Here is a 23,623-nt window from a genome sequence, read left to right as displayed (position 1 = left end):
CATAGAAAATAAATACAAATTCAAGTATATAATCCTACTATGTAAAATGCAAAACAGTTACAAAGATTTGGAAAAGGTATAGGAAAATGCAAATAACAACACCGATAGAATTTGGCAATACCGATGAGTTCATGCTACTGAAACAGGTTTTTCTCCTAGTTCCTGTTACCCCCTGCTCCTTGGCAGTATTTGTTAGTTTTCTTGAGATTAGCCCAGTGAGGGGGCTGATGAGTACCACAGCCAGTACAAGGGAGGGAGGGTAAGAGAGCAGAGCTGTGATTTGAACCCTAGTGTTAAATCAGAACGATTGCTTGTCCTTTTCCAGCTTATTTGCAGTCTTTTCCTAAGAAGGTTTTTTTTCTTGGTGGGTAGTAAATTTCTCAGGTTGCATCTGTTAGACAAACATCAATAGAGAGCACCCATTGCTGCTGGAACCTACTGGCTTATGTCCTCTTCCTGAGGTCCTGCAGATGGATCCAGAAAAATGTAATTTTTCCTCCTTGAAATCTAATCTTTCTTCTTCATCCAGGAGACTGATGCTTACTGTGCTCAAAATAAACAATATTTCATTTTTTGAAAAATGTGTGTCTTCATTAGACCAAGTATTATCATAGACCAGCCATTTATATCCTTTCTTCAAGGAGGAATGAAATTTTCCCTCTCTTTGGCTTAGTGTTAATTTTTATTGTCATGTATCTCATGTTGGACCTCATACTCTGTTGACCAATGTGGTAACAGACATCTTTGTTTCCCATTTATTTGTTGGTGTAATTTATGTAGCTCATTACTAGCTTTTGATTAAGGGGATTTTGTTTAAAAGTAGACATCTAATGTTGTATTTTAATGAACAACATTTGTATCATTATCCAGAAGTGCTGAGGACCCAGAAATCGTGCTGAAGGTCATGAATAACTGCAGAAGCACAGGCTTTCTTTTTATCCATCTAACTAGGGACATATTAAAATAAAACTTTGACAGATATTTCAACAGCACCACATCCCTGCCCGCCCTGCCCCGCCCCCGCCCCCCCCCCCCAAAAAAAAAAAAAAAAAGGCAGAAAAAAAGGGCAGAAAAAAAGTTTAGATGTAGTAATGTTATTTGTCTGGCCATCAGTCACTGAAATTTAGGATGTTTAAAAATGCAGTTACATTTTTTTCCTGTGTTTCCATTTTTTTGCATAGACTCAATCAGAGATTTTGATTCCACAAAAATGACAATGATTTTAGTTTGTTTTTTGGTAGAGTTGTCTTGTGATTAGTATTTATTTAAAAAAAAACAACAAACTATTAAAGTTGAAACAGGAGTGTTTCTCAACAGACACCAGAGAATCTATACAAGAAAGGTATTATTACTACTCTGGCCTCAATCAGAGCCGTAAGCCACCTGAGACAAGAGACTCAAAATACATCTACTGAAAGCAGATTTAATTTTTCATGGCCAGGAATATTTTTCTTTTTATGGCAGTTCTAACATATCTTTTCCATATTGAGTTCATTCTATTAAGCAGAAAATTGTTTTCATCCTTTTCTTTAACAGGAGACTGAGACCTCTCACTGTCCCAGTGGTCTGGTCTATTTTTCCTGTTTTACACAAAGCATGGTTTGGACTGTAAAGGTCCTTGAACCAGATTAGGTTAAGTGGACAACAAATATTTAGAGTGAGATCAAAAATGTGGAGAAGGTATATACCCTCCCATCTTCTACTACTTACAAGCTTTATTATATTTGTTATACGTATTTTTAAAATGCCCATTGAATATTTTTAAATATGTATCTAATTGTTTTAAGATACACTGTTTAAAACATCCCATGCTGGTGATTTTTTGCAATTTTGTTACGCAGTGAGGAAAGAAATTCTTCTCTCATTTAACAAAAGATTCTTCTGAAGTAACTTCCACTTATTTCTTTGATTATGAGAAATTGTCAAATCATTCTTTATTCACTTTCCCCCATCACCTGTTTCAGAACTGTTTTCTGTCTCTGTATGCAATCACTCCTTTTCCAAGCTACAAATATCTCTACTTATAGAAGCCGTTACATGCACTTTTTGTGCTTATCTTCTCTGTAATCTATAGTTTTACTATAAATTTGATTTCTGTCATATACTAGATGGAAACTGCTTCAAGAAGGAGATGGGCACACCATAGATTGATAGACTGGGATGAAATTGTTTTCTGTTTGTTTCTTTATTTTTATATTTATTTTTCATGCTTTTTCTCCTGTTGAATATGAGTGCTTTCAGGTAACTTCATAGTTAGTCCAGCTTGTTGGTCTCTGGTTAATGTTGAGGACAACATCGGTGTGTTTCCCTGTGTGGTTATCTAGACTGAATTTCATTTGCCATTTTGTTATTCAGTGACACAATAGCTTTCTGCAACTTTTTGCAGCCAACTTTATTTTTTTACCAATAAAAGCTATCCTGAATAATTTTGCATCACTATCAAACTATTCTTTTTTAAGACAACTTAGTAACACAGATCCTATTATGTTATTTTTGTCCTTTTAATTCATGAACACTTTCTTGTTTGACAACTTAATTTTAGAGTCTTGCTTAGTGACCTTGTTAAGTGTTTGGACATTTGAATATTTAATATGCATTTACTAACATATGGGTAAGATCATGATTTTAAGATTTCTAGGCATTTGCCAATTTGATTGAAACTGTCCAGTGGGTTAAATGTTTCTGGAGTAGGGGACACGGACATAGTGGGGTATAACCTTTCCTGCCCAGATATCAAATGTGAATGTGAGAGTTTAATTTTCTTTGGAAATACATATAAAAATACTGTGTGACTTGGTAATGACTGTTCTTGTCCACCTGCCATATACCGTCAAGGAAACCAGCTCCTGGATTAAAGAGCGTCAGTGGCCTCTGGAGCCTGTACTTACGTCATGCCTCTCCCTTTATTTCTGCAGCCTCTTGTTTTCTCCTGGAGATTATTATTTATTTATTTATTTTGCTTCTTACTTGAGAGCTGGAATTCACTGTCTTGCTGTCTACTGAACCCAGCCTTGATCTTACCCACATTCGCTATAATTCAAGAACACCTTTTCACATTGTTTTCTTTAAAAGTAAATCTAAAAGTATGATTTGAATCTGATTTAGTTTTTGGATACCATAAGAAGATGTGAACATATGAGAGAAGGACTTCATGTGCAAAATTGGGATTCTAAACATGTTCCCGTTTAAACAAAACATCTTTATTCTGACTCTGCATTTCTTTGGAAGTTTCTAGCTCCTTTTGTGTTCAGCAAGTCAGTATTTCCCCCTATGTCAGTAGACTCCTGATATGTAGTTTCTTTCAACTTGAGCAGTTGAAAAGATTTTATACTTTTTAAGTCTTTGTCAGGCAACTGACTGTCATCACCTTCTACCACATGGGTATCTTCTGGGATAACTTTGTTGCCACGGCAATCTCCCATTGACAAGAGTTGTGCTCATTAGTACTTTATTGTGGCAGGCAATTATATTTCTGTGGCATAGCACTGAAGTCAGTGACCTCTTGTTGTTTATCTTGTGCTAACCGCAATCTGAAATAAAAGTCAAAGAAAAGACAGTAAGAATGCTAGGCAAAAAAAAGAACTGGACCGTGTATATGATATGTGCAGTCATTAATGTGCGTAAGCATTATGTGCGCAATGGTGAAAAACCAAGTTTCTTAAACAATAATTCAACTTTTCAATGTGACCTTAAAATACACTCATTCACATTTATATAAGCTCTCAGGTTTTCTCCTAGAAAAGAAGTAAGCCAATATGCTATTTGTAGACTTACAGTGACGTATATGTATGATTGGTACTCTTTTGTTGATCACCCAGGTCTAGTTTGTTGTTCCGATGTATTTTGCAGTTTCTTCTTGAGCGACAGAGTTCCAAATTCCCAGTGAAAGCAGACTGAGTGGGTACTGATTCTGAGCTGGACCATAGTCTTCACAGAGCAGCATGCACACTCAGATCCCACACTGTGATCAACGGTTACACGTCCTCACCTTCCCCCATATCCTGTCATGTATGATTTGCCACAACAAGGATTTTTATAAAAAAAAAACAACCCTCAGTTCCTCCATCAAATAAAATAAGCTTTATACCTATAGCTCTACTAATTATACCTTTCCTAATTAGGATCTTAGCCATCTCATCTGCTTAGCCTGGTCTTTATTTTCACCTTCTCTCTTGGCCTTGTGGGAAGACTCAATCTTGGCAGTTTTGGTATCTCTGCTCAAATTCTGTGGTACGGCAGAGCAGGCTGGGGACCATAAGGGATGTGTGTCAGGTTACTTCTTGGGAGTGAATGCCTGTGTAGTGGTATTTACCTGAACTCCAAGAAATATGCGCTTACACTAGCAATTAATCATAAAACTGACAGTAGCTTATGCAAGAGATGCTTAAATATGACACCCAGGAAAGTTTACGTTCTCATTTGGCACAAATGCATGCCTTCAAATTTACATGTTACTTCCCCATACATGGGAATTTCTGGGTTTAAAAGTCTGTTGGATCTGGAACTCTGATTCCTAGTTCCTAGTCTCTGGCCTTCCTACCTATGGGCTTACTGGGAACAGCAGAGGTGGGGGTTCGTATGAGGTATAAACACAAAAATTCAGGTGCCTTTCTGTAAGTTTGTGCATGTCTATTGCTGCATCGAGGTATCTAAGCTTCCCTGATAGCTGATGGAGACCTAGTAAGTAAACTCAGAGCATCCCAGAGAAGTTAGCTGAGGCTTAGTGTAGCTGGTCAGTTGAATCCCTTTTTTAGGCTTCATTGAACATACTCATTACATCATCATCATTACCTGTGTATGTTAAGTACACAAGGTGCTTTTGTAGACACTTAAATTAAGAAATCTTAATCTCAGAATGGAAGCACTCTTGAATTTCTGAAAAAAAATGAGTTAGCATTCCCTTCATAATATTCAAAAGGACTTTTTTATCATGTGAAATGTTAATGCAAGTAAGTGTGGATTGCAAATATGTTTGCATATTGCCAGTTTTTGTCCATTTTTCTTTGGTAGCTTTCACTGACATCAGGGAGGATTCAGTGTGGCAAATAAGACAAGGCCAAAGCTGTGTAGCCATGCTATTTTATACGGAAGGTATTTAGACGTGCAAAAAGCATACAAAATCAAAGCTCAGTGATATGCATAGGGAAACCTGTAGGTTTTTCTAGGTTCAAGTTCTTTCGACAGCTTCCAGTACTATTGAAATAGATGGCAATTTTTCTGTGGCTAAATGGAAGCTGATTCTGAATGCCAAGAGGATGAAATAAAGTTCTTATGCTTAACTTACTGTGAGTGATCTCATTGACTTCAATAGAATAACTCATGAATTCAGCTAATTAAGCATGTAATCTTAAGTGCTTTATTGATTAAGGTCTTGATGCACGACTATAGAATGTTAGATACAGTCTAGAAAACAGTTTGTTTTTCTTCTTGGCTATTTTGAAGTAGTCAGTGTTTTTAGAGGAAGGCTTTATTAAAATGAATACTGTTCTTAAAGACCAAAGTCTGAAAGAGAATAACATTGCTATAGAAGAAGAGAGAAAGAAAAATTGCCTTCCTCACATCCATATGCTCTTTAATTTTCTGTATCTTTTAGATTCTGTACACAAATGACTTTCGTAGCACCTTTCTGTAATTTCAAAGGTAGTTTAAAAACTAGGATCTCAAGTCCTCCTGTATTCCCTTTGTCTCTGAATTATGTTCCTATTTGCAAAAGTTCTCAGCAGTGCCCAGCGATAAGACATGGGGTTATGGGCACAAACTGACTCATGTGGAATTCTGTTTGAACACAAGAAAACATTTTTGTCCTGTGAAGGTCATCAAACACTGGCAGAGGTTGCCTAATTTATGGGGTTTCCATCCTTGTAGGTGTTCAGAAGCCAGCTGGACATGGTCCTAGACAACCCAGTCTAGATGACCCTGTTTAGCAGAGTGATTAGACTGGATGATCTCGGGAAGTCCTTTCCAACTTAAATGATTCTGTGACTTACATTAGACATAATTAAAACAAGTACATATTGAGTAGGTGCTTCACATATGTTTTGCTTATGCAGATTAGGAAGTCAGGAACTGAGAATTTATCACATGCTTTTCAAAAAAGGAGTTGTCTTGCAAGTGATTTGAAGATATGTGTCCATGTTTTCTACTTGAGATACACGTATGAAGCAATCACTAACATATTTCTGCCTTTGCTTCCACATATGCCATTGTCCATTATTACAACTTCCCTTATGCTGGTCTCATGCTTTCCTGCCTCACAATGAGGTGAATATCTAGAATGGCAAAGGTGAATGTCTTTCTGATGAGTGAGCTGTCAGAGGTTTCCGTGGCATGCTGAGCTGTCAATCTTCACTGTCATTTCACTGTTGCTTTGAGATAATGTAACTTTTCTCTGTTGGGTAAGCTTTCACCTGGATGAGTCTAATGATTTTACATGACTACATAACACTTTATGTTTGCATAAATGAAATCGCATAAGTACACGCAAGGCAGTGAGCCTATGCTTTCATTGTCCTGAAGCAGCTGTGGAATTCCATGTTGTGAAGTTTTTTATAAAGCTGTCTTTGTACATGGAATATGGTTTTTTCCCTCTATAGGAAGTCTGCATGCGCGGAGGGGATTTTGCATAGCCACGTCTCCTCTTCTTGTGGAGATGTGAGGGAAACAATTTAGCCCATCTGTCTCGTGCTATACGCACAAGTAGTGGTCAGAGTGGGGATGCGTGTGTAGAGGTGAAGTATTATCAAACATCACTCAAATGCAAGACGTTTTATTGCGTTCAATGTGGTATTAAATAACTTCCCGTTACATAGCAAATAAATTATTGTAGGTGACCTTAAACACATCACTTGGTTCTATTTACAATTACATTTTCCTGTTTCTCTAAAAGAAAAGTTAATGTCCTCTCAATGTTGAAACTCCTTTGTTAGTGCTACTTATGTGAGTAGGCCAACAGTTTCTAGATTAACTGATTTTATGCTTGGGTGTTTTTTTTTTAATAAAACAGCATGGATAAAGGAAGACATTTACTTGGCTTAAGAAATACTAAAATCTTGTTCAAAAAGCCTTGTGCGCTTTTGCTTTACTAATGTGCTTATTATCCTAGATATTCGGTAAAGTAGGCTATATTAGTTAAATATATCAGATTTTAATCTCCTTTGACTATTGTTTCAGTTGGTGCTGAGTGTATGGCTCTTGTCTGAAAATTGTACTCCACACTTTCTGTTGACTTAATAGGTATTCTCTCAGTTTACTTAGACCTAACTTAAGTCCTCTGAGTGATCACATCCCAAAGTATCACTACTGGATGTGACACTGTTGGAACTTAATTCTGTTATTTTCATAGTCTGAGTCACACAGATTCACATAAGCCAGGTGCTTAAAATAAGTAACCTCAGTGCTTCTGCAAAGTAGGTGATTCTCTACATACAGTATTGTTATATGTTGTAGCCTATCTTAGTTCAGTTATTCCTGGTTTACCTCAATTAAGTTGTGCCAGTGTCTGTGTAACACTGTTTATTTTCAGTTACTAAATTTCATTTTATAACTGCTAACACGGTAATATAAAACTAGTATGTGAAAGTTAGAGACGTTAATTTTAGCTATACACAATGAAAATTCTGTTAGCCAGATGATGGTTATAGTAATAGATAACTGTAAGCTTGTCTTCAGGGCATTTGTTCATGACAAACTCTTCCGCTGTTGATAAAAAGTACCTTTGTGATGCATGGAGAAGCACAGATCCAAACTGGAGTGCTGCTGTCAGCTGTGTGGCTTGCACAACCACGTGGATTTTACTTAGCGAAAGGAGAGTAAGCTTCCTTCATTACTTTAAAAATTTATTGTTACTATTAGACCTTAAACACTTGAAAAAAGTTTTCAAACCCATTGTAAGCATCCTTTTATGCAATGTAGTAAAATAATTACTACTGTCTTTCCAGGGTGTTCTTTTAAAATTGATTCAGTGTAAGTTATACTTAACACGTTTCACCTTTTCTGCCTTTAGGTACTATTTTAAACAAAAAAAAAAAAAGAAAAAAAAAGAAAGAAGCAAGGGAAGCATTCTTATCTGAAACTTATTTGAGCATACTGATTCAGGGTTTTTTTTCTCATAGCCCATTTCTCATAATGTTCTTTAAATTTGAGTTAGTGGATATGGTATTCTGCTTGTGTTTCTTTGCAGGGACTTTCCTGTGTAGGCTATGAGCAGGGATGCAGAGTCAGTGTGTAATTCAGAATCGCTGAGGAAAGGAGCAGGAGCACAACAGGAACTTTGCAGGACACCCCTGCAATGCAGGGTAGAGCTGTTCCTTCCCACAGAGCCCTTCCTTGCTGAGCTTCACTTATGTGTCTTATGTGAGATTAAGCTACAAGTTCAAGTTTAGTATTTTAAAACTAGAATCTACTTGGTTCTCTTTTCTCAAGCTCCTGTTGTTAGTTATGCAGGTTATTGGTGCCCACAGAAGTGAATGCTAACAACTAAACCCTGACTATCATTTGATTTTTTTCCTTTTGTTTCTAATGACTTATTGTTGTAGTTAAAACCAGAACAAATGTAAAATAATCGTAACATGTACAGTTCTCTGGTTCCTTGTTTTAAATCTATTAAAACATCCATAGCTAACACAGGGTTGATATATATTACCTTAATATGAGAATCCATGATGTTTCCAACTTTGAACAGTAAAAATTTACAATCAGAAAAAACACTTCATCAGAAGTGTTCATAATAAATTTAAGATGAGCAGTTGAATAAAAATGCAAGCATTTTGTTCCTTCTCTAAATGAACAACATTGGAAATAATACTGAATATATGGTTTATATTATTGTGCATAACACATTTCTGAATAGCAGAACTCCATCTATGTAAGAAACAAAATAAATCACCATAAAATAGACTTGAAATTCAGAAATGTACAGAAAGGTACAGTTGATACCACTTTACAAAACAGGGTAGCCTCACTACTTTATGTTAAATAATTTGTATATATTTGTGATAAAATTAATCTATGTACTGCAGAACATTCTACTACACTGAAGATTAGTAGGTTGACGTGTGTAGATTGACCTGATTTGCTTCCAAGCAGACAATTTTAGTGACAAAGCTTTTAAGCAGCCAGCACAGGAAATGTATTAAGCTTTCAGAATAATTTTAACTCTTTTCCACTGTCTAAGATGTAGTATCTAAATTGAAATGCAACCTTATTAGGGGAAAGAAAGGACAAACAAGTATTCAACAAATCCAGTAAAATCCAGTAAAAATAGCTTCTTTATAGTAGCATAGATACTTGTTAGGGGGATTATGAAATCAGTATAATTATTGTTTGTTTCTGGAATGCACAACATCATTAGAATTACATGAAATATTAAGAACCTTATCTTCTTTTGTCTCTCCAGTGCTTTAGCTCCTGGTAATGATCACTTCTTCCTTAATATTCTGGTCTTTCTTGTTTTCCTGATATATGACAGTCTTGTGCTTTGCTCTGCCACTTGCGTTGCCCTTGACTGTCTATTTTGAGAGCTATTCTGCCCTTTCTTCCAGTCTCACAGGGGTTCTTGGTCCTTTTTTACTTTTCCTTCTCCATCCTATTCATGGGTGATCTGAGAATTTCCTACAACTTCACTGTCAGCTTTTGCTGATCATTTGCATATCTACTTTCTTTTTTTTCTGATCTGACTCCCTTAGTTAAGATGTGCATTTCGGAGTGTCTGTATGAGAGTTCTCCCTAGATAGCTGATGACAATTACTGATACCAAGAATTATTCTTTTTCCTCCTGAAGGCTCTCTGTTCTCTTACTTTGTAACTTTTTGTAGTAGATCCTGCATAGGATTTTTTGTTCAACATATTTTTCTTTCACATTTTCCAGACTATCTGTACTCTACTTTCCCCTCAAAAATTTCGAAAACCCCAACTCTTATTCTCATTTTGAATTTTTTGTCTAATATGGATCTCTTTAAATCAGATAGAATATGTAATTTGCTGCTGCTGTCATTACTCAGATCTTCCATCATTCAGTTCCTTCATTTTCTTGCCATTTTTCTCTGTAAGTATTCTTGTGGGTACCCAATTTACTTTTTTTTTTTTTTTCCCCAGCAGTAGTTGAGGAATTACTGATCAGAAGATTCCAACTATTTCAAAGTGTGTGTAAAGCTGTGCTAGATCTTGGCTGTTCTGTGCTTAATTGGAATTAATATTTTTTTAGTGTGAAACTGAAATAAAATGTTGCAGTATGTAGGTGAATATGAAGAGGCTCTAAAGTGATGCCTAACATGGCATCAGTTATCAACAGTGGTTTTCAAATTAAATCTGATTTCTTCCGTCCTCTGGGCTGTCATTAGCAAGCATTATTCCACTAAATCTCTGCTGCCTTTAGCTGTCAAGATTCATTTCAAAACAATAAAAAAATTCAGCATAAGAATCTTCAGTTTGGCACTGCTTCAGAAAGTAAGTTGTCCTTCTGATTATTCAGATCTCTGTTCAGAGTATAGAACGTACACTAGAAAGTACAAGTTTTGAAATACTAGGTTGTTATACTGGTTATTCTAAACAAGTATACAAATCAGTTATTGCTAGTAAAACCAGCACATTTTAAGTTAATGAATTAATTTGGTACTACTGTGTCTTTTTTAAAAAAAAATTTGTCTAGTCTGTTCACCTATTTGAAAAGATATGTCTATGAAAGTATATTTGTTTGTATATTCAACATTTTTGGCTACACCCTAATCTGTTTTCACTGTGTGTTTAATAAAACAGTTAAACTTGTACATGGGAGTCAGTAAGATTCATTTCAGGTAACTCAATTGTCTTGAATAATTTTCCATAGGTAGTAATACCTTTCAGTGAAGCTAAAAATCAAAACAAATGTCTCTAAAGCACTCACTCAAGACTAAGTATAACGTCTGAATCACAACCTGAGCATCATTACTGTGCTGTGATACTGTCGGGACTTTGTAAACAATGAAAGAATTTACAAATAAGATGAAAATAGCTGTTGTGGGAAACATCTTTCTGAGATGGTGACTCCACATCTGCTGTTGCAGTTTTTGAAGCCACGACTGTGGTGTGATTGAAAGAAGATAAATTCCAATTCAAACTGGTAGTACTTGCATTTAATGCTGGACTTGTATTTTTCCACTTTTATTTAAAAAAGTTTATTGTAAGAAAGAATTGTGTTCTTTACACAGCTTTCTCAATTCATATTAACTGGGATGTTTGAGAAATACTGAGTTCATGCAGTCGGATAGAAGCTGAATTGTGTGTTGCCAATGGCAAAAGTTTGTCATTCATGTGTGCTGACAGAGGCTGCCAAAAATGCCTTTGGGGGGAGCTTCGTTTGAAGGTAGCTTTTGAAATGAGTTAAGAAAATATTTTTTTTTTTAAATTATTTTTTTAGCTGCCTCTGGTTGAACACTCCAAAACTAGTAATTCATGAAGTTGTACAATACCCTTTTCTGCAACGTTTACAGGGTGCTATATGCTGAATTTCGGCACTATTGTTTTGAACGGTTGATTATTATTATACTAAGGATACGTCAGCCATCTTTAGTAGAGTAGTAAAGTACACTTGTATTTGGTTGATTACTGAGATTTCTTTTTATTCCAGCTGCAGGAGTTCACAGTGCTTGAATTTCACCCTGGCTATCTTTTATTTCTCCACTGTCTTAATCAGTACTGACAATTCACCCACCTTTCTTTCTTGTTTCCAAGTCCTCTAATTGCAGCCTTCATTTTAATTTTTTTTTTTCTTTTTTTCCTTCCCCTTGAAATTAAAGATGTTTTCTCATTCTAGATCCATTAAGCTGTTGTTTAAAAAACATTTTTTACAGCCATGGAAATGAGACCTTCCAATCTTGTGTTAATACGCATGCTGCTAGTTCTGCAGCTTTGTACTTGCATGTGCTCATGGGCAGTATCCCTGCAATCATGTGAGGTGATCTTGCTTGTATAAATTAGCATATGCAGCTCATGAATTCATCAATTCCCATTTTGATATGCTGACACCCTCTAGGTTGCTTGGATTCTTTATTAGGCACTTTTTTCCGAATTCTTCTCTTGAGAAGGAAGATTTAGATGCAGGTCTGCATATACATGCAGCAGATGCAGGTCTGCATTTTGGTTTGCAATAGTGCAGTTCTGGAGCAAATTCCCCCTTTCTCCTCACTTGCCTTCTATTGGTTTGGTTCATGGAATAGTTTTGGTCTTAATTCCTTTCTCAGGAAATTTAATGGCAGCTTTTTTTTCAGCTACACACCAAAGAGGTTCCAACACATAATATCCCCTAACTGGGACATACATGTTTCAAGGCAGTGACTTGGACAACTTCAAACCACATGAATGGTGGGAACATAGTGTTTGAGGGCTCAAGGCTAGGTCTAGTCTGAAGTAAAATCCAAAACTAAATTGAGTGTGAAGACAAATGCAAATCCAACTGCATTCACCGTAGCTGTAGAAGCCTCAGCCCAAACTGCTCAGATCTTCTCATGATCTCTATTGCAGATGTAAATGCAGACAGGGGCTTTCAGATAACCCTGTTTGGTCCATCTCATGTAGACCTGGATTAAATAGGCACTATCTCAAGTCCAGTCATGCATTTTGTTATTATATAGAGTTTATCAGCTATCAGATAGCTCTTAGTCTGTAATGTTATTCAGTACATCTTCAACACCTGCTGAAAAGATTAAAAGTTGCACACGTGTTTTTATAGTAATTTCAGATTATTTGTGCTTGGTTAACAAAAGTTCAAATACACCTAATTTTGCTGTCGTTCCTGTATCATGATAGACTCATGGGGTATCATTTTACAAGATAAAATTAATCATGTATTTGTGCAACCATAAATCAGAACCTAGTCATTGTTTATTATCATTAATATGGAAAATAGTGTTTGTATAGAAAATTTTCAAGTTTTGTCATAATAGACTTGAAAATGAGGAGGACCTGTCCTTCACAAGCTCCAGAGTTGAAAATAAGGACCTATCCTTATTCCTACTTAAGTACCATAGAAGTCCATTCTGCTACTAACCTCGTATTCTTATCTTTCCCTACCGTGAGGTGAGATTGCTTATGAGAGGATGGTTACACTTGTGCTATAGCTGTACCACTTCACAGATTAATTCTATTCATGAATAGCTTGTGAATCATCATTTAAAATATAAAATTCAGTAAAACTCAGTGGAGGGAGGAATAAAGCAGTGTTTATATAATGTTATGACTCCCAGAACAAGAAATTCAAGAAGGCAAAACTATAATAGAATATTTCCTTTTCTATAATTCTTTGAATAAGACCTGTTAACAACTTCCAGACATGTTTGGTCAGTTGTTTCATCTTTTGAATTTTCTGGATATTTCTAACAGAAGACAGAACTACAGGAGTATGTTTATAATTGCCATCATCCTAATTCAGTGTGCTTCAGTTCATTTTCCATGGAAATTTGCATTGGAGAGATGTGATGTTGGTGGTTTTCAATTTAAACGCAGTAGCATCCACTAAGGAAATTGCAGTACCTACATTTTTAAGGGTTGTGTATGTTGTTGAAACTGATTGATTGTGTTAGTCTAATCAAACTGTCAAAGCAATCCTTCTTACAACATTCTTCTTCATAAACCCATTAAGCATTTGAACTTGTGTTTTATGCCTTTTCCATAGCAGAAAGTAAGCATCATTTGCAGTCAAAGGGAAAAGGATTTAGACATGAGAATACTCAGAAAGGTTTAACTGGCAAACTGATTTGTAACTTTGAGAAATGAACAGGGAAACCCATATAATGCTAGTTGCTCATCAACAGTGATTAAATTATAGTTAATAAACTTGCAGTTGATACTTTAAAAAGAACTTTTTAAAAATGGGTATGTATTTTCCAGACCTTTTAATACAGCATTTCAACCAAAGATACTTTTCTTTCTGAGGATAGGTGATTAGCAGTGTTTCATATAAAGTCCACTTTATATTCCTGTGTGATGGTCTCTCAGCCAGCAGGTTACGTTATATTTAAATACAGAGGCTCATTATAAGAGGTTCATTTCTAATTTTACTGTGAGGTTGGGTTTTTTTCTACTGACTAAAATGAGATTTTTTTTTTTAGAGGGGAGTTTGCTAAGAATTCCAGAAAACTTTGTTAATATCTAGAAGGAACTAGAAAATAACAGCATCTTTAGCGTTGTTTGAGATAATTCTGTTTAAAGTTTAACTACACAGAACTATTTCTTGTGTATTTGAAAACGTCTTTTTTTACCCTGTTTCTTTGAAAATACTCAAGTCCAGTATCATCTTTTGTTAGATTTGTTTGGTATTAAGATTGAGTCCACTGTAATTAGCTTTATTTCTAACTGGTAAATCTATTAAAAAAAATAATTAAAAAAGAATTCTTAGTGGGACTGATGATTTCGGGGGGGAGGATATAAAAGAAAAAGGGTGTCTTAAGTGTCATTTATCCTAGTATACTTCAGATATACTTAGTTACTTTAACTCCATTTGTCATTACTTTCTGTTGACTTACATGGCTTCAGAGCCAGTGAGCATAGAGGAAACAGTAGCAGTTATAGTGATTCATTATTAAACATGAAATTGGAGAAAAGTTGCATGGAAATATTGGTGTTGGGGAGAAGATTAGGCTTTAAAAAAACCCCCAAAACACTGAACACATTTCAGGATAATGTGCAGTTAAAGTATCTTTGGTGAACTGTTTGGGGTTTTTTTTTCCTGGTTTCAGATTAAAATACAATTTTTAAATTGATGAACAGAAAACTGCATACATCTGTGCTATCTGTATTTATGTTACATGGATGTTACATATTTAGTTTTGAACATGTCATTATTTAGTATCTTCACAAGTGATTGGGAAAACAAGGTGAATAACAGAATAAAAAGCCAGCAGCTGGTAACTGCTCATTCAGAGTAAGCATGGAAGTGAACTCACGAACCAAGAAAAGCAGAAGGGCAATCTGAGACAGCGTATACAGCAATGAAATGGCACTTGACAGTCCCATTCATGTAAGAAAGATTTGGGGAGAAAAAGGAAATTATTTTTATGTACATATTCATTTAACTTGAGCTGTGTGTTGCCACTTAGGAACAAGAACTTGAGGTAATAATACTTGTGTGAAAACGTTAGCATGGAGAGTAAAAGCCTAATTTTGCCTTTATGTAAATCCATGGTGTTCCTGTGGAACGGGGTTGAGGTTGGACGAGGTCAAGAATGAGGGAAAATGAAGACTTGCTTCTTTTGATGAATCCTTAGCCTGGGGAAAAAAATACTGAGAGGGGAACATAGTACAGGTGTTCAAAATATGCATGGCATAGGGAAAAATTTAATTACATTTAAGAACAGGTGTCGGGTTCAAACCTAAGAGGATACTTCTCTACAGAGCATGCAGTTTAATTGTGGAACACTTTACCACAAGGCTCTGTGCGTCCTGAATTCTATAGCAATTCAAGAAGTGACTGAGCAGCTTTGTGACAGAAAAATCCATCGTTAGGTATTGAAACTGATTCCAACATCTGGCTTGAGAAATCTCTGTGCCAAGATGCTGGAGGATGGGAAGACGCTACCTAACACCTGTCAAAGATAAGATATTCAAGCTAGAGGTTCTTTCAGAGTAGCCATGCTGGGACACTAAAGCTATGTGGCAACTTTTGGCCACTTTCCACATAATAAAATACGTTTACCTAAGTTCTCCCAAACTAACTGGACACTTGTAAACTTTCTCAGATGTACCATATAGGAGTTCCATAGGTTGTCCTAAAGAGCAGAAGGATAACTCTAGAGACCATAGAAAAGTTGAAAAGTAAGTTACTTCTAACATTGTACAAACTCCATGTGATAAAGGACGTCTTTCTTCTGCAAAGCACTGTGTTTTTCATGCCAACATCATGGTTGAAATGGTTCATGTTGCATTTAGGGTCTAAAATCATACCAAGAAATGTCAAGTGGACACGCAGAATTAGGCAGCATTTTTCCCTTAACAGTATTTACTAACTTACAATATTAATAATGAAGGCTTTCTGCTAATTTACTTATTTAAATAGAAAGATGTAAAATGTTGATTTGTTAGATATTGATACCTGCATTTTCCACATAAATCTTGGATTGCTTTTAAAAACAATATTCTGAAATGTTCCATCCTTTGGGGGTTTTGTAAATATTTTTTTTCTGCTGTTCCTTCCTCATAAATTTTATTTGACCACTTGGCAACATCACCCACTAGGGAATGTTAACTTCCTCATTTGGTCTCCAGTTAAATGAGGAGAGCTGGTGTCTTCATTCAGTCTGGTTCAGCAGGTTGCTTGATTTCCTGACAAATAAATTAGCAAACCGAAGTGTTAAGAAAGAGATCAATACAAATATTTTACATAAAATCTGATTTGTATTACAGGTAAATTACATCTTTGTTTTCCAGTTAAGCCAAGAAATCCTTTAATTAGGTAAACAACTATTCCTCAAAACTGTGTTGTTAAATGCGTTAATGATAGGTAGACCTTTTTGTGTGAATAAACTCTTTCTCAAAGTACAAGGTAGTTTTTTTCAGGTGTTAGTATTGCTTACAGAGACAAGGACCGCTTTTTGTTCATCTGCTTCCGTCTTCACTGCTTCCTTCTCCTGGTCTCAGACAAACATCAGATTTGGCCTCCAATGTTTCTGGTAATCCAGTTGCTCATTGTTTATATTTTATTTAGTTCCATATTCTTGCAAGGTAGATATCAAAGACATTTTATCCTTCACAAAACATCAATATCAGTCCTATGTGGGTTTACATGCTAGGAGGGACATGTATTTGGAAATAAATATTTAATTTTAAACATGTTAGATTTACAATATGGACAAGACATATTGCTTAAAAGCATTAGCAAAAACTAATGTTATTCCTTCAGCAGGGAAGCAGAGAGGTAGTGGGGAGGACGAAGTGGAGGAGGAATGAGTTGTCTTCTATTTAATACTTCTAAATAAAATAGTTGTGTTAACATGCTTTGATCCCTTAAAGAACTGATTGTCAAATCAAGGGAAATTAAGGAAATTCTGTTATCTTTTTGAGTAATTTAAAATAATGTAGAAATTTTTTTCCGTTTTGTTCTGTTATGTAATAACTGAATAATGCATTATTAGGTTTTCCATCATATTGCTTAGTCTAAGGCATTAACAGAAAATTATGCAAAGTCAGAGTCATGTTACAGGTGCTTTTACTGTAGTAAATTTTAGACCCTGCAAAGGAATTTTTTAGTGAGGAATTTAAGTTACTTCAGTATTAAAATGTAATGGATATCTCTTTTCTTTTAGATGTGTTTGAATTTATATTTGTACGATTTAAGCTGCCTTATGTATTTTATCATCTTAGCTTTTTTCAGATTAATCAACTCCTTGCTATTCTTTTTTCTAGTGTCACTTCCAAAAATTCTGCTATAAAAGTAGACTTTGTGGAGTTAAATCTTCACTGAAAGTTTTCCTCACCAGTGCAGTAGTTCTGATTTATTTTTTTTTCCATTTCCCCCTTATTCTGCTTCATTGGTTTTAGGATTAAAAATAAATCCTGATCCAGAGAACTCTTCATATTTCTAAAGAGTTCTTTGCAAGTATGAAGATGAGCACATGTGCAAGTATGCATACCTGTACTAAAGCTACAGGCTTAATACCACACTTAATTCTGAAACTGATGCCCTGAAGTTCGTTAAACTTGTGTTAAACCAGTGCGTTAACAACCTTGAGAGGTCTTTAGCTCATCAAGCATGCGTCGTCTTGCAATCTACCTTTGGCACTGCCTAGTTCTTTTGGATAATGTTATTTACTGAAACCAGGTGTGAGCTATGAGCACATCCTTATTCTCCTGTCGGGGGGGGGGTTGGACTTGCAGTATCTTGGCTGCCTTTCGTTTCTTTCTTTCTGCCCATGGCTGTGAGGAGGGTCCTGTTCTAACTTAGCTTTATTGTTCATTAGACATAAATAAGTTTAAGCAAGGCATAAGGAGCTGGGCAGGACTGGGCAGTTCTGTGTCACACAGTTGTGAGAGGAGGCAGGGGGTGGCTTACTGGCCTTGTTAGAAGCAATCATTTCTGGCCCCTTTCCACATGTTTTACTGCCTGCATGTGCTAATAACTATTTGTCAGGATATAATTAGTATAATAGAATAGAATTGAGTATTTCAGTTGCAGGGGACCAACAAAAATCATCTAGTCCAACTGCCTGACCAATTCAGGGCTCACCAAGTTATGGCAAGTTTTTGTTGCTCACCTAGAGTTAAAAAAACGCACCTCTAACTGATTTCTGTTGATGCCTTCTCTTCCTTATATTACTGGGAAAGGGTTTTACCAGAATGCTGTGTTCTAAAGTCTAGCAGCACTGCAGATGCAATTTTAGCTGTATATTTTCACTGGGAAAGGTGTTTTGGAGAGCTCCATCCTGACTTGATCTTTTACAAGCATGATTGAGAGGTGCGAGAGAGAATATATAAAACATTCCTACTGGAAAAGTTGCTGTTTGTATCACTGGATCATTGTAGTTATTCATTAAGTTTTAATGTTCTCCAGTATGCTGAGATGTCAGTTCATGTTCTCAAAACAGTGTTCGGAAGCCCCGTTCACTTGCCACATCAATGCCTTATTCCTGAGAAGGGCACAGAAGTTTTCCTCTGCTTCTCCAAGCAGGAGCTGGTGCTGACAGATACTTCACAGTAGAGAGATGTCACTGTATTCCTGTTTGCTCTAAAATGGACTGTATAGTGCACTATGGAAATAATCTGCTTCTGGCCAAATAACACAAAGGCATTTCACAGTCTATAGCACCATCCTTTTTCTTCATCCTTAGCACAACAGCACAGGAATTTAAATAAGCTCACACAGAAGGAAGATTATTTTTATTTAATCTAAAAATTGTAACCGAGGGGGGAAAATCAGAGTATTTTAGTGAATGTAAGGAAATAGAAGCATAAACACTTTGGTTTTGAGATTAGGGAGTATAAAATTTACAGAATGAAAGGACTTGCAGTCTAGTGTTGATTTAGAAGAGAATGCCTTAAAAAAGAATGAGTTTTCCTAGTATAGTTGCTGCATTTTGTTTGCCAAGTTTCTGATGTCTCCTTCTTTCAGCCGCTCTACCTTATATTCACAAGATTGTGTATATTTTTCAGTATCATTACAAAAATAAGTTTTGATTGAAGTCTTTTTAAAAATACTTAGTAGAAATAACCTTTCCAGAGGAAAAACGCTCTTTTATAGCTGGTCAGAAAGTGGAGTTCATCATAACTCACTGTTGAAATTATTTTTTTTTAAAGCATTTTATAATGTATTCATTACTGAAAATCCACAAATATACTTGAGCGGGAAAGATGCACTTTTGTTTGTTCTTCCTGCTAAAGCATAGCTTACTTTCATGGTGGAGTGTTCGTGTAGGTGAAAATACAAAAATAAAAGCAAAAAAAAAAAAAAGATCATGAGTCAGTCCTAAAAGCAATATGAAATTATGAATGACAATTCAATGTCCTGCCTGGCTTGTCTAATAACTTTGTTAATATGGTAGTCTAGTTCTGGGGGCAAACTGGTAGAGATTTCGTATCAGGCTAAACACCTTGTTTTGGATAAAGCAATGTGCACAACAGTAAGCAGTACAGGGAGGAGACAGGCTGAGCTTACCTAAAGATTTTACTTAGAGTATCGACAATCATCCATTTTTTTTGTCTAGATCTCCTGTTTTCTTCTCTTTCTTAAGCGTAAATTTGTTCTTGCTCATTTTAGGTCCTTGTATCAGCAAAAATCAAAAGAGCTTAAGGAGAATTGACTATGAATAGATGAAACATTCTGTATTGAATATCTGTCTCACTTGTAGAATAATTATTCCACCCATCGCTTTCTTCTGACGAATGGAACACAACTGCTGCCAGTTAAGTCTACTAATTGCATCTTTCGTATCAACTTCCAGCTCTTTCTGTTAAACTGTAATATGCTCTATCAAGTATATTATTCTGTAGATATGTTTCTTAGTGTTCACACTCAACAGATATTTTTGTCATGCATGCATTCCTCTGCAAGAGTGAGGGAGTGTGAAAGAATGCACTGAGCAGTGTCGGATGAAGCTCATTGCTATTCTGACAGCATGACTGGGCTCCTTTAGGAGGGCATTCAATCCTTGGCTTTCATTCCCTCACACTGATGTGATAACAGAATAAAAGAGCTTTACAGCTGATTGAAGTCAAGTAGTTGGGCTATTGTAAATGCTCACAAGAAGATTACTGATGAATACCATTACTGCTGGAGGTTGGACTAGCAATTGTGCATGTCCGTGCTTTCTTATAGAGAACAAATAATGAAAGAGAGCATGTGTTGTTAATTATGGAGTTAGCTGTGCTTTCCTTTTCTGTAGGGAAGATGGTGGTGTCCATTTGACTTCAGCGTGCTAAGAGTTGTATGATGCGTGTTAACCAAGTTCTGAGAAATCTTCATTTTTAAGTGGTAATTTGAGCTGTGGCTGTATTATTTCTCTAGTTCTGAATACCAGAATAAAGAAAATTGAGTATGATTCTCTGTTTTAGTCTGGAGTCAAAAGGTGCTTGGCCACTTCAGGAAATAATGGAAATTCACAGTTTTCCATCGTTTGCACTGCAACATTCTCGTTTTTCTTGTGACAGGAGACAGATTGAAGGCAATGAATTTATTACGGAATATTGAACATTCTTTGCATATAAATGAAGCAGATGGCTGAGATAGTCTCAGACTTCTGTGGTTTAGTTTGGCTGAACGTTTTTGAAACTAAAATACTTTGTGTCTGATTGTCTTTTCATGCATAGAGGGGATATATGGGAAAACATTACGTCAAATTCGCAGTCTCACTTTTTTCTGTTATGCTTGTAAGCGATGATGGAAATAGAAGATACAAAAACTCTGCAGGAAGTCTTTCCTGTGCTAGATGATTGTTCTTAAATACCTGTACTACCTCTGGCAGGACACTGGGTACTCCCTAAACGCTCAGGTCCACCTGAGCTTGGAGGTGGGTTAACACAGCTTCTCCTCTTTAGCTTGAAAACATTCCAAAAAGGCTTTTTGAATTGTTTTAATGCTGTTTTTTGCTAAGTAGAAGTTATAATAATTAGTTTCTTTACTCGTCACAGAATCCTTTCTGTTTATGAGAGAGCAGAAATAAAGAGTTTGTATGCAATGCTACAGCTATGCAGTGCATCTTTGTAAGGCAGGTTTGCTTCCAGGCTTCATTTATAACTTTTGAGTGTCTGCATTGGGAAATAGTGCAGTGCGTAGGAGTGGATCTGTGGAAAATCTACAATGCAAGCCATGGTTCGGTACATGAATCACAGAATTGTTTACGTTGGAAAAGACCTTTAAGACCATGGAGTCCAAACTGTTAACCTAACACCACCAAGTCCACCACTAAACCATGTCCCTAAGTGCCACATATCCACGTCTTTTTTTATAACTCCAGGGGTGGTGACTCAACCACTTCCCTGGGCAGCCTGTTCAGTTCTTTACCACCCTTTTGGTAAAGAAAATTTTCCTGATGTCCAGTCTAAACCTCCCCAGGTGCAACTTGAGGCCATTTCCTCTTGTCCTAACGCTTGTTATCTGGGAGAAGAGACCAACACCCACCTTCCTACAGCCCCTGTCAGGGAGTTGTAGAGTGTGATCATTTACATACTTCTATCCCCTGAGCCTCCTTTCCTCCAGGTTAAGTAACCCCGGTTCCCTCAGCCAGTCATCATAAGACTTGTTCTTTAGACCCGTTACCAGCTTCATTGTCCTTCGCTGGACATACTCCAGCACATCAGTGTTGTTCTTATATTGAATGTGTGTGAGAATGGATTTCAAAAGAATGCTTGCAATCCAAACCAAAGCACTGCAGTAACTGTGCCCGGAATGACTTTCTGAATCCTAGGAAGCTCCTCGGAGCCCTTTCTGGCCACTCTACATGTTTGCTTCCTGATCCTCTCAGTGTTTGCTTCCTGATCCTCTCATCAGTCTTTCTGGCACTGATTGGTGCAGGTCCCCAGTTCTTTGATCTAGTTTTTCTTGTGGTCTTCACTGTGGTCACTGGAACTTTCCTTCCTGGGGGTCCTCTGTTGTTCTGAAAGGAAACTCTTTAGGGATCTCAATTTTCCTCTGGAGGCATCATCCTGACCTTGTGGTGTCTGTTTTTTAAAAGGAGTATAACCCACACAAACTGAAAACGTATTAAACTGACAATCTTTCACCATAGTCTTAAATTGGATCATCATGAATATCCATATGATTACTGTACACTGTATAGCGTAACTTTTAATATATTTTTCCATTGTTTTTGATAGGTGACAACAATTAGGTGCTGCTGTGATTCTTTTGTCCTTTATCTGTCTTTGAGAACAATAGCAATAATTCCGTAGATTGTGTTGATACCTCTGAACGAAAAAGGTATTATGAAAAGTAATAAATGGAAATGATGCCTCCATCTTATATTTGCTCTGAATTTGTTTCTAATGGAACTTTTATGAAACACAATAAATAGTATTGAAAATGAAAGTTTTATGTAGTGGCTTTGGAAATAGTAATAATACTTTGAATAACCTAAATAGATATAAAAAGCTATACAACAGCTTTTTTGCATTCTAGGTGGAAATAAATAGTTTATTTTGGAGGGGAAACATGGTCTAGTAGATAGAGCAATAGAGATAACAGTTGAAATGGCTGTGCTTTCTTGCTTTTTTTTTGTTTAAATACTGTCAATTCTTTTTTCTTCTCTTTTGCAAAAAGTTATGGTTGATAATTTCCAGGTAACATCAACAACCTACCATTTTTTTTTCTTCCCATAAATGGAGAACAGATTTTTTGAAAGATTTGTAATAATTATTAAATACAAATCATCTCAACAAAAACTATATCTTCTAATTATCTTTTGATAAATTCTCATGTAGCTGAAAAACATTATTATACATTGTGCTGAAATACCTTTCCACGAAATTAACAGTAGCATTTTCATGATTGAGGCTTTAAGTTCTAATAGTCTTCCTGTTTGTTAATAAACAGGTTTTTCTTCTTTCTAACTAGATTCTTTCTTTCTTTGTGGTAATTTATCAAACCTGTGGGAAAACAAATCAATCTGTCCTTTCTGAAAGGCATAAACAACTTTCATTAATGATACTTTTTTAAGGTTTATATTGCAGATAGAAGAAGTTGTCTCTTAGCTGTGTTTTCACTTCATTTTAATATTTCAGGAAAAGTTGCTTTTATGGGGGTGATGTGCTGTTGTTTTATTTTGAGATAATCCAATACTTGCTTTTTAATAAGACATTTTCATAATTAAAAACCTTAATTTTGTTGAGATTTTAAAATACATTTTATATTTTTGAAGTTAAATACTTCAGTGCAGACTAGATATTTGTATGACTGCAGTATTTTTTTTTAAGTGTGTTTATTGATATGATCTTGGAATACCTGCTATGTAAATTAGGGATGTGGTAAAGAGGTGTTTGGTTTTCTGAGTTTCTGACTTGTAGATTCCCTTCCCCTGTGGTATTGAGTCCCATTTTATTACACACACATTCTTCATATCTTTTATTTTAACTGGGTTATGACTTGTTTTGTTTTGGTGGGTTTGGGGGTTTTATTGTTTGTTTGGGTTAGGTTTTGTTGGCTTGAGGTTGGTTTTTGTTTTCTGTTTCT

At 35.9% G+C, this 23,623-nt stretch overlaps 1 protein-coding gene across 3 annotated transcripts in view; it reads left to right on the top strand.

Moving 5' to 3' along the window:
• TBC1D22A (TBC1 domain family member 22A) overlaps positions 1-23,623 on the top strand; it is a 180,121-nt gene that overhangs the window by 107,888 nt on the left and 48,610 nt on the right. Inside the window, exon 12 of one of the 3 annotated variants that reach the window (XM_055712206.1) lies at positions 19,718-22,417. The exons of the other annotated variants lie outside the window; for them this stretch is intronic. Coding sequence (XP_055568181.1) covers positions 19,718-19,750 — 33 coding nt within the window. The 3' untranslated portion in view covers positions 19,751-22,417. Of the gene's footprint in view, positions 1-19,717; positions 22,418-23,623 lie in introns of those variants that run through there. 3 annotated transcript variants of the gene reach the window in all.

Source organism: Falco cherrug, chromosome 5, assembly GCF_023634085.1.
Source record: "Falco cherrug isolate bFalChe1 chromosome 5, bFalChe1.pri, whole genome shotgun sequence".
Taxonomy (NCBI): domain Eukaryota; kingdom Metazoa; phylum Chordata; class Aves; order Falconiformes; family Falconidae; genus Falco; species Falco cherrug.
The sequence above is the reverse complement of the archived record's forward strand: the minus strand, read 5'-3'. Positions and strand labels throughout refer to the sequence as shown.